At 42.5% G+C, this 12,329-nt stretch overlaps 1 protein-coding gene across 2 annotated transcripts in view; it reads right to left on the bottom strand.

Annotated features, from left to right (window-relative positions):
• ngly1 (N-glycanase 1) overlaps window positions 1-12,329 on the bottom strand; it is a 44,054-nt gene that overhangs the window by 532 nt on the left and 31,193 nt on the right. For both annotated transcript variants that reach the window (XM_068002839.1, XM_068002846.1), the window contains exons 8-11: window positions 7,169-7,279; window positions 5,322-5,495; window positions 4,266-4,451; window positions 10-187 (exon numbers count right to left, since the gene is read on the bottom strand). In XM_068002839.1, coding sequence (XP_067858940.1) covers window positions 10-187; window positions 4,266-4,451; window positions 5,322-5,495; window positions 7,169-7,279 — 649 coding nt within the window. The remainder of the gene's footprint in view (window positions 1-9; window positions 188-4,265; window positions 4,452-5,321; window positions 5,496-7,168; window positions 7,280-12,329) is intronic.

The raw sequence follows: 12,329 nt of genomic DNA, 5'->3' as shown, positions 1-12,329 counted from the left end.
CAATAATACCTCCATTTAGATCTACGCTGATTAAGTTTGAATTTAGATGCCATCGAACTTCTCCAGTTTGAAATGTCTGGCTGCTGGATCGAATGGAAACATTGTCAATCCTTAGACCCACTGAACCACATTCAAATTTCCAACTGACTTTGGCAGATGATGATCCTTCTGTGCGAGCAATGTAGACCTATTCAAGAAAAAAATGATAAACTTATTCTGCATCAAGTTGTATACAGTAAAACTTTTCTACAACAAATCTGATCATATTTATATTCTAAAAAAAAATTAGGGAGTCAAAGACAGAATCTATTTGGCTAGAATTAAGGAATAATAGAGGAGCAATTACGCTACTGGGAGTATACTATAGGCCACCAAATAGTGGGAAGTAGAAGAACAAATTTGCAGGCAAATTACAGAAAGATGCAAGAACTATAGAGTAGTGACAATGGGGGACTTCAATTATCCCAATACAGACTGAGATAGTAACAGTGTAAAGGGCAAAGCAGGGGAGGAATTCCTGAAATGTGTACAAGAGAACTTTCTTGATCAATGTGTTTCTAGCCCAACAAGGAATGAAGCAGTGCTGGATCTAGTTCTGGGGAATGAAGTGGGGCAGGTGGAGCATGTTTCAGTGGGGCAGCATTTGGGGAACAGTGATCACAATATTAGGTTTAGAATAGTTATGGAAAAGGACAAGGAACAATCGAGCTGAATACAAAAAGTACAGAGGAGATCTAAAAAAGGGAATAAAAGGGGCAAAGAGAAAGTATGAGAAGAGATTAGCAGCTAACATAAAAGGGAACTTAAAAGTCTTTTATAAACATATAAATAGTAGAAGGTTAATTAGAGGAAGGTTGGGACCGATTAGGGACTAAAAAAAAGGAGATTTTCTTGTGGAGGGAGAGGGCATAGCTGAGGTACTAAATGAATACTTCGCATTCATCTTCACTAAAGAAGAGGATGCTGCCAGTGTAGCAGTAAAGAAGGAGGCAGTAGCAGTATTGGATAGGATAAAAATACATAAAAAGAAGAGGTACTTAAAAGATTGGCAGTGCGCAAAGTAGAAATGTCACCCGGTCCAGATGGAATGCATCCGAGGTTACTGAGGGAAGTAAGGGTGGAAATTGCAGAGGTTCTGGCCACAATCTTCCAATCCTCCTTAGATATGGGAATGGTGCCAGAGGACAGGAGGATTGCAAATGTTACACCCCTGTTCAAAAAAGGGGAGAAAGATAAACCTGGCAATTACAGGCCAGTCAGCATAACACCAGTGGTGGGGAAACTTTGAGACAATAAGCCGGGACAAAATTAATTGGCACTTGGAAAAGTATGAGCTAATAAGTGAAAGTCAGCACAGATTTGTTAAAGGAAAATCGTGTTTGACTAACTTGATTGAGTTCTTTGATGAAATAACAGAGGGTTGATAAGCGTAGTGTGGTTGATATTGTGTATATGGACTTTCAAAAGGCATTTGATAAAGTACCACATAATAGACTTGTTAGCAAAATTAAAGCCCATGGGATTAAAGGGACAGTGGCAGCGTGGATACAAAATTGCTAAAGGATAGAAAGCAGAGAGTAATGGTGAACGGTTGTTTTTCAGACTGGAGGGAAGTATACAGTGGTGTTCCCCAGGGTCAGTATTAGGACCACTGCTCTTTTTGATATATATCTTAATGACCTGGATTTGGGTATAATTTCAAAGTTTGCAGATGACACGAAACTCGGAAATGTAGTAAACAATGTGAAGGATAGTAACAGACTTCAGGAGGACATAGACAGACTGGTGAAATGGGCAGACACATGGCAGATGAAATTTAACACAGAGAAGTGTGAAGTGATACATTTTGGTAGGAAGAATGAGAAGAGGCAATATAAACTAAATTGTACAATTTTAAAGAGAGTGCAGGAACAGAGAGACCTGGGTGTGTATCTTTGAAGGTGGCAGGACAAGTTGAGAAGGCAGTTTAAAAAACATATGGGATCATGGGCTTTATTAATAAAAGCATAGAATAGAAAAGCAAGAAAGTTAGGCTAAACCTTTATAAAACACTGGTTAAATTCTGGGCACCACATTTTAGGAAAGATGGCAAGGTCTTAAAGAGGGTGCAGAAGAGACTTACTAGAATGGTACCTGCGATGCAAGGATCCACAGTTATGTGGAGAGACTGGAGAAGCTAGGGTAGTGCTCCTCAGAACAGAGAAAGTTAAAGGGAGATTTGATAGAGGTGTTCAAAATCGTGAACGGTTTTGATGGAGTAAATAAGGAGAAACTATTCCCAGTAGCAGAGGATCAGTAACTGGAGGGGACAGATGTAAGATGATCGGCAAAAGAGCCAGCAGCGACGTGAGGAAACATTTTTTTACGAAGCGAATTGTAATGGTCTGGAATGCACTGCCTGAAAGGGTGGTAGAAGCAGACTCAATAGTAACTTTCAAAAGGGAATTGGATAAATACTTGAAGGGAAAAAATTTACAGGGCAGGGAAATGGCACTAATTGGATAGCTCTTTCAAAGAGCCGGCACAGGCATGATGGGCCAAATCGTCGTCTCCTCGTCATACTATGATACGTTCAGCTGCACTAGAGTGACAAGTATCATCATCTGCATGGCCAAATAATTCAAAAATCTTTTCACTGATCTATGCCACTGCCTTTTGTTTATAAATGACGGGAGGTCTAATCAACACTCTCATGAAGTGCTATTTGAAAACTTCGATACTCCTTTGGTGAAAGTGACAATTATTTAAAATGGATTAAAAGGGAAATATAAATGGTAAATGTACAACTGGTTTCCTATATTAACATTAGAAATGTTCATTAAGTCTCTAAATTATATGCCCCTTTCCACAAATAGTGTGACAACACATTCTATTACAAAAAAACATGATACACATTGCAATCCTCACAATGATGAATTTCAGATCTCAGCCAGGCTCATCTGCGAAACTGCTTTCTTGTTCACACCCTATGCACATTATAGAACAATTACACAACTACTCCATGTTTGAAACGTTCCCACTACAACAAAGGATTGCAAAGTAATCAAGCACACTACACCAATTGGGAGCACAAAGGTCCAAGTATTCTTTTAAAACGACCATTTTATAAAGCAAGTATTGTTCATTTTTAGTTACATTGGAACATTGAGGTGCCTCAAGGATTTAGAAAAACAATTTCTTGCACAATAAGCTCACATCATGATTCATCTGCAACTACCGAGCATTCCTACAGCCCAGCCAAGGCTGTACACCCACAAGGATCATTTACAGAAAACAAAGTTCCAAATACAGCTCTGCTAAGTCAAAGGTTTCCAAGTTGGGCTCTTGGCATTCAAGCAGATGTTGTGTTAAAAATTTATACAGGCCTGTAGTAGATTAAAAAAAATAGCTTCATAATGTTGAGAACAAGCAGCATTGTATTATAACACAAAGATAATCTTTAAATTGCTATGTTGTTTTAATATGCCTCAATATTTCAGCAATTATACCAATTCAGATGTTATAAAAAATAAACAGCCTCTTAAAAATGTGATAATTTAAGTCTCAAATCAGTGCGCATCTGTAAATGGTCAAGTGTCTTTCAACTTGAGATTTATGTATCAGAATAATGAGTTCAGTGTAACGTTCACATAGTGAACTTGTAAATAAAAGTAAACATTTATGGTTGAGGTTGAAGTTTACTTTTCCTCTTTAACATAGCATTTAAAAAACAGGAGTATTTTAATATAGAAATAAAAGAACAAATCTGCCCACCAATCCCACAAGACTCAACTTTGCTTAGTAGCCTTTTGTGCAGCACTTTGTTAAAGACTTTTTAAAAAGTCAAGATGATCAAGATTTCCAATATCCTGCAACTTCCTCAAAATGTTTAACCAAGATGGTGAGACAGGACCTTCTTTTCCAGAAGTCATGCTAAGATTCATTAATGATCTCTTTCTAGCAACTGAAGCACCCTTTAATATCTTGATGGGTGACCATTATTCACATGTGAGCCTGGACAGTTAATGTCCAATTTGATCAGAAGTCATCACAGTCAAGCTCGGGACCTTTCTGGTTTGTGCTGCTTAACTACCCACTGCATCAACTAGCTGAGCCATTGGGGCAACCTTATTTCTATTTTTTTTTTTAAAAAGATGTACCCTTTCCATTCCAACCAGTTTTCGTTGGAAATTTATTAGAATTCCTACTGGAACTATGAGGGCTTTTTAATAGCTCTTCACAGAAGATATGTACAAATCTGAGCAAATCTTGCTGCAAACGCATACCATTTTCCAGTCTTCTTCCACTTTTCGATGCACAGATTCCATTTTCCATACACCTTTTTCCCAGTCATTAATGATTTCATTGTTGTTAGAGACTCGGATATAGTGATTTTCTGCTACATTGTATTTGAGATGAAACAACTTTGTTGCTTTTTCTTTTTGAGTAGCTAGAAAACTGAATCCCGTGTTCTGTGCAGAAAGAAAACTACAAGGTGAAAAATCATGCCCCATACCTCAAAAAAAGCCTTGTATTAACAGTGTTAATGATATTATTGGGGGAACTTCAAGAAGTTACTGAACAGAAAGAAAAATCTAAAAGAGAATTGCCTTCATAAGTCTCTCAGAAACTTTTGAAAATGTTTTACATGCGGTAAATTAATACACATGCAAATAAGTAGCATATTAGCCCATGAAACTTGTAGTTTAGGGGAGGTGGGGGGGGGGTAAAATTTGCACTGCTACAACTCTCATTTCTCATGCACAACCCTGGAAAAGGAGGGCGGCAGGCTAATTGATCATGGCGGACAGGGAGCAACAAAGCCAAGGCTGATCCTGTTAGGAGGTGTCCACACAGGTGGACATTCCAGCAGGAGCCAATCAGGAATGGAACCCTGTTGATTTTTTTTTCCCCCTCCACAGCCCAGGGGCACTGAGGCCAGTTACAGCAACCCTAACTCCAACCTAGCTGAAAACAAATAACTCAGCACATAGCATGGATCAAATCCAGGATTTTACTAGTCCATGTGGTACAACATCATACTAATGATACATTTAACCACTGAGTCATCCTGAATTTATAATGTAATGGCCCTGAAGGAATTTGCGCTTTCAGCTGGGACAGGTGACAGCCATGTTTTTGCAAACTTGACGAAATGTTTCATTTGTCACACTTAAAACATGAAAGATTTACAATGCAAAAAAAAATAATTTATAGATAGAGATCCTGAATTCCACAATATACAAAAGAGCTTTAAAATCAATGGAAAGTTTCTAGTAATCAGAATACAATGGGCTGAAAAAGGAGTTAGTGCCCAAAAAGCCAAGTTTAATTGATCATACCAGCTGAGCAAGGGCTCCAGTTTCTCCTCTAGCTACTCTCCATATTACAGAGCCTGATGTCCTCCCACCAAATTCTCCTGGATTAGGGGTCTTTGGCGAAATGAATTCTACGAGTTCAACAATGTACCTTTCCAAAAGTTCTTGCTTCCTGTCTTGTGGAAGGAAGTGCTTTCTCTGAAATTGTAAAACAATCAGTATGAAATCAGGTTTCAGTTTAACCAGACAAGTTTGTACACCTGGTTAAAGCCATTCTGTTCGATTCATATTATACTAGAATTCAAGTCCATATCCATTTAAGTCCCACTTCAAAAATAATAAAAAAGTAAATTTAATGCTCTCCCCTTTATGGCAGCAACCCTGTAGTATATATAACCTGATGGTTTTGCCAGTGATAGCAAAACCTTCCTGGAATTAACTCACTGCCTCCAACCAGAATGTCACTGCAGCTTCAGCTGGGACCCATAGGTTGAATCCACTACCTTTGAGGTTTGAGCCATGGGCCAGTTGAGCAATTAACCCGACTCTACATCTAACAATGTCTGTGTTTTCATCATGTTAACGTGCTTTCCTCTGACATCAGGGAGGTTTCACAGCCAGACTGCCAATGTCATCAATGCAATTTGCACTAACTCCACACATGCAAAATTTTCACATCCAAAGTAGCACTGAAGTCACATTTGAATCCACCCTGCAGTATAAACAGGGCAGATTAATCATAATGACGAAGCCACTTCCAAAAACCTGAATGCCATAGAAGTAGTGTTGGAGGAGGATGGTATGGTCAACCACATCAGATGATGTGGAAAGGCTGTAGAGGAATAATACGCCACGGTCATAGGGAATGCTGTTTGTGAATTTGATTAGGGCCATTTTGGTGGCACAAGGGCAGAAGTTGGACTGGAGATAATTGATCATGGAGCTACTGAAGAGATGGGCATGAAGTTGGGAGGTGACAAACCTCGAGAAGAAACAGGGTTTAGAGATGGTGTGGGAGTTGCCCATGACAGGGTTTTGAGGGGTGGGCTTTTTGAAAAGGGGGGTGATAACAGCAGTTTTCAAGGGGAGAAAGACAGTGTGTATTGATTACATAACCACTGACAATATCTACCAGCATGGAGAGCAGAAAGAGGAATTGGATAGTTATGATTTGAGTGGGAAGCGAAAACCAAGGGAGTGAGAGGTGGGTCTCATGGACAAGATGAAGTTTGAGAAGGCCAAGTGGAAGATTGGGAATGCTTGAGTTTGTAACCATCAGACTTGAGGGAGCAAAGATGGGGATTGTACCAGGGAAAGGGATAGTTTTGCTGGACACGAGGGCATAAATAGAGGTGAAGGAACAGTTAAAATATTTGACAGCTGCAGGGGGTCATGATGAGTAGAACATCAAAGATGAGGGATTTGAGAGTGCAGTTGTAAGGGACTTTGGTGGGGGGAGTGGGGGAGATTTTTCCCATGGTGAACAGAAGAATGCCAGAAACAAAGTAAATATTTAAATGTGTTAAAATGAGTAACATTACATTTACACATTCTTACACACTTCAGTCTACTCCTGATAATTCAAAGCAATTTTTGTGCCAAATTCAAACTATACAGTAATTTGCATTAAGGAACAGCAAAATAGGAATTTAGTGCTCAAAAAATAAAAATCAGGTAATTCTATTTAAATGACTTTGAAGCAAGAGCAGATTTTATATATTAATAAGGCAATGAACCAGTGGGTGGGCACGCTAATTTTTGCATACATCATTTCTATAACACTTTCACTTTCTCAATAGAAAGGCCATTTGCACATATGTTTTCACATATAGTATTCCAAATAGGTTAAAAACTAAAGATTATACACTTACCTCAGAATTTAATTTATTAATAGTTTCTCGTAGCAATGCCTCCCTAAGTTGGGTTCTGCGAGTCACAAGCTCTGCATGCTTGCATGAATATCTCCAGCTAACATCTACCACCTGAAATGATAATTGGAACACCATGGTAAACGTTTTGCAACCACTGATGGTCAAAGAGGTGAGTTTTAATGAGGGTCTTAAAAAGGAGGGAGGTGGAGAGGTTTAGGGAGAGAATTCCAGAACTTAGGGCTTAGACAGCTGAAGGCATGGTCACCAAAAGTGAGGCAAAGGAAGTGGGGGATGCGCAAGAGGCCAGAACTGGAGGAACACAGAGTTCTCGAAAGGTTGTAGGACTGGAGGATGTTTCAGAAATAGGGAGGGGCAAGGCCATGGAGGAATTTGAACACAAGGATGAGAATTTTAAATTCAAGGTGTTGGTGGACTGGGAGCCAGAGAGCACAGGGGTGATGGGTGAGCGGGACTTAATGCAGGCAGCAGAGTTTTGGATGAGCTCAAGTTTATGGAAAGTGGAAGATGGGAGGGTGACCAGCAGAGCCTTGGAACTGTTGAGTCTGGAGGTAACAGACATGGATGAGGACTTCTGTAGCAGATTAGCTTAGGCAGGGGCAGAGACTGGCAATATTACAGAAGTGGAAGTAGGAGATCTTTGAGATGGAGAAGATACGGATTCGGAAGCTCAGCTCAGTGTCACGTTGGATGCCAGGTTGCAAACAGTCTGGTTCAGCCCAAGACAACGGTCAGGGAGGGGCACGAAATCGGTGGTGAGAGAAACGGAGTTTGTGGTGGGGGCTGAAGACAATAGCTTAAAATGTTTAATTGAAAGAAATTGCAGCTCATCCAGGAGTGGATGTGGGACAAGCAGATTGACTATGCAGAGGCAGCGGAGGAGCTGAGAAAGGTGGTGGTGAGAGTGAACTGAAAGTCGTCAGCGTACATTTGGAATCTGACATCTTCGGATGATGTCGCCGAGGGGCAACATGTAGATGAGAAATAGGAGGGGGGCCAAGAATAGATAATTGGGGGCAGGAGGAGAAGCCATTGCAGTAGATTCTCTGGGTATGAGTGGATAGGTAAGAGTGGAACTAGGTGAGGGCAGTCCCACTCAGCTGGACAATGGAGGGGCATTGGAGGAGGACGGCATGTCGACCGTGTCAAAGGCTGCAGAGAGGTCGAGAAGGGTAAGGAGGCACCATGGTCATACAGGATGTCATTTGTGACTTTGATAAGGGCCGTTTCAGTGCTGTGGCAGGGGCAGAAACTTGATTGGAGCAGTTCAAACTCAGAGTTGTGGGAATGATGGGCACGACTTTGAAGAGGAAATGGAAGTTGGATTTGGGTAGTAGTTTGCAAGGACAGAGGGCTCAAGGATGTTTTTTTTGAGGAAGGGGCGATGACAGTACCCGACGAAAGGGAACTATTTACAACGTCAGCTAGCACGAGGGCCAGGAAGAGAAGTTGGGTGGTCACCAGTTTAGTGGGAATAGGGTCAAGCAATTCGGAGGTAGGTCGCATGGACAAGATAAGCTCAGAGAGGGCATTACGGGAGATAAGGGAGAAACTAGAGAAAGATGCAGGTTCAGGGTTAAGACAGGGAGGAATGGGGGAAATTTGGCTTGTTGGGCAAGGGGAAGGGAGTGATGTAGCAGAGGCAGCTGAACAAATGGTTTTAATCTTAGTGACAAGAAGTACATGTGCTCTTCACACTAGGTGTTGGAGGTGAGAGTGGGGCAGCAGGGAAAAGGAGTTTTAAGGAGGTAATGCATTCCAGAATGACCCTTGAGTAGTAAGCAGTTTTGGCAGAGGAGAGCATGGCCTGATAGTGCTTGATGTGGTCCAGCCAGATCTGGCGATGAATGGCTAAGCCAGTTCAGCGCCACATACGTTGAAATCTCCGGCCCTTCGACTTAAGGGAGTGGAGATGGGGCCAACCTAGGAGGAAAGACCAGAGCTGGAGAGTGTAAGTCTTTTACCAGAACAAAGCACTGGTAAATTCCCCAATAATTATCCAGTTATAACCACCCTATTATTCCAGGTATTATTTTGAGGGTTATCTGAAGCTGCATGGGAAGAATCTAAGTCCCAACTGATAGACCTACCCCTTCATTTTGCATTAGTGAGTTAGGGTTGAGGTGTCTCCAAGATGATAGATGTTGTGATGGAAGTTTGGAATTACATCACCCCTTTATAACAGACTGAATAATCTGATGCCTGAACAAGACAGGTCCGCAGTGGCGCAGAGCATTATTAATAATTGACTCACTAATGCAAAATGAAGGGATAGATCTGTTGGTTGGGGCTGGAATTCTTCTGAAGCAGCTTAAGATAAAACCACTTCATTCTATCCTGAATACTGAATCGTGGATGGATTTTTAAAAAATATTTCCTTTTGGGTTGGCTACAGGCTAGGAAAACCAGCTTGCTATATCTTAATTCCCAGCTCAGGTCAAGACCTGCCTTCTCACAGACTTAGTTGGACCTGACTGACCCAGAACATGAGTTTTTATAAATTGAGTCATCTCACCCAAAATAGGGGTGAACGATTACCAAAATGTCCCAAGTAACTTTCATTGTCTGAAGCACGCTTGTTCAGACAACCTGTCTGAAATCTAATCATCTGATTCTGCTGTCCTGTGAATTTAATCCCTCTTGAGTTAAATTTAACTCAAAGTACAATTTTAACATATATTACAACAAAGTTATAGTTGGGGGGGGGGGGGGGGGGGAGAAAGAGGAGAAAGAGAATGGCCACCGAGTCACGCCATCAGAGGGCAAAGATACCATAGAATAGTCTGACAATCAAGTATCCTATTTTTCTTGCATTTTAATACTTTTGTCATTTTAGAGTTGCCGATATTCTCCTGGATGAAACTTCTCCCGAGGGAACAACTTTAACCCCCCTCCCTTCTTGGTACATTGTATGAGACTCACATTTTAAGCTTTCTTCTGATTCTTAACACTGCTTGTTCTAGCCCATGAGTCAGGGTGGGGTGGGGCTGCTGCAAGTGGTTTCATGCCTAACTCAGTCCAAGCCTTTCATTGCAGGAGTTGTAGATGGAAGGAAGAATGGAGCGAGAATCTGGAGGCTCCAATCTGTTCTTTGTAGAATGAGCTGTTTGTTTTTGGACAGCAGTGACTTTCCCTGCAGCTGGCAAGAACTGTTGTGTCCACCAAATCCAGATTCTTCAACAATCATTTCTCAAATCCTATCTTCCACCCTCCATAAACTTGAGCTCATGCAAAATTCTGCTGCCTGTATCCTAACTCTTACCAAATCCCGTTCTCCCATCACCCACATGCACACTGAGCTACACTGGCTTCATGTCCACTATCACCTTGATTTTAAAATTTTCATCCATGTGTCCAAATCCATCCAGAGCCTCGCCCCTTCCCATCGCTGTAACCTCTTCCAGCCTTATAACCCTCCGAGATCTCTGCGTTCCTCCAATTCTGGCCTCTTGTCCATCCCCCACTTCCTTCACCCCACTATTGGCGGTTGTGCCTTCAACCGCTTAGGCCCTAAGCTTTGGAATACCCTCCCTAAACTTCTACGCTTCACCTCTCTTTCCCCCTTTAAGATGCTCCTTAAAACCTATCTCTTTGACCAAGCTTTTGGTCACCTGACCGAATGTCTCCTTCTTTGGCTCGGTGTCAATTTTTGTCTGATTACTCTTTGTGAAGCGCCGTGGGACATTTTACTACGTTAAAGGTGCTATATAAATGCAAGTTGTTGTTGAATGGGTATCCTCATCCGTTGGGTTGTTTCCCCCCTGCACAGAATGTGGCCTGAATACTCGTCCCAGGTTAGAGTCCTGCAGCTGCTTATCATTGAACAGGTGATGCTGGCAGTTCAGCTTCAGCGACGAGTGGAAGGGAATGGAGCTCCTTTCTGTACCTTGCTCAAATGAGCAGAAGTTGAATGCACTGATCTAACTTCAGTTTTCTAATTTGCCACACCTGACATAAATGCTGCCTAGCCAGGTGCTGCTTTTCCAATAGACTGGTAATTGTTATCTCAATTTTCCCTTGTTCTTGTTTTTTTTATGTATTATAACCACGATGCTTACAGCCTGTGAGCAGCCATTTTGGGTGGAATGTTGCTTTGTGGTTTTTTTTTATTCGTTCACGGGATGTGGGCTTCGCTGGCAAGGCCGGCATTTATTGCCCATCCCTAATTGCCCTTGAGAAGGTGGTGGTGAGCCGCCTTCTTGAACCGCTGCAGTCCGTGTGGTGACGGTTCTCCCACAGTGCTGTTAGGAAGGGAGCTCCAGGATTTTGACCCAGCGACAATGAAGGAACGGCGATATATTTCCAAGTCGGGATGGTGTGTGACTTGGAGGGGAACGTGCAGGTGGTGTTGTTCCCATGCGCCTGCTGCCCTTGTCCTTCTAGGTGGTAGAGGTCGCGGGTTTGGGAGGTGCTGTCGAAGAAGCCTTGGCGAGTTGCTGCAGTGCATCCTGTGGATGGTGCACACTGCAGCCACAGTGCGCCGGTGGTGAAGGGAGTGAATGTTTAGGGTGGTGGATGGGGTGCCAATCAAGCGGGCTGCTTTATCTTGGATGGTGTCGAGCTTCTTGAGTGTTGTTGGAGCTGCACTCATCCAGGCAAGTGGAGAGTATTCCATCACACTCCTGACTTGTGCCTTGTAGATGGTGGAAAGGCTTTGGGGAGTCAGGAGGTGAGTCACTCGCCGCAGAATACCCAGCCTCTGACCTGCTCTCGTAGCCACAGTATTTATATGGCTGGTCCAGTTAAGTTTCTGGTCAATGGTGACCCCCAGGATGTTGATGGTGGGGGATTCGGCGATGGTAATGCCGTTGAATGTCAAGGGGAGGTGGTTAGAGTCTCTCTTGTTGGAGATGGTCATTGCCTGGCACTTATCTGCCGCGAAGGTTACTTGCCACTTATGAGCCCAAGCCTGGATGTTGTCCAGGTCTTGCTGCATGCGGGCTCGGACTGCTTCATTATCTGAGGGGTTGCGAATGGAACTGAACACTGTGCAGTCATCAGCGAACATCCCCATTTCTGACCTTATGATGGAGGGAAGGTCATTGATGAAGCAGCTGAAGATGGTTGGGCCTAGGACACTGCCCTGAGGAACTCCTACAACAATGCCCTGGGGCTGAGATGCTTGGCCTCCAACAACCACTAC

The sequence above is a fragment of the Heptranchias perlo genome, chromosome 2 (genome assembly GCF_035084215.1).
Source record: "Heptranchias perlo isolate sHepPer1 chromosome 2, sHepPer1.hap1, whole genome shotgun sequence".
Classification (NCBI taxonomy): Eukaryota; Metazoa; Chordata; class Chondrichthyes; order Hexanchiformes; family Hexanchidae; genus Heptranchias; species Heptranchias perlo.
Note: the sequence above shows the minus strand (reverse complement) of the source record. Positions and strands in the feature narration are given on the sequence as shown.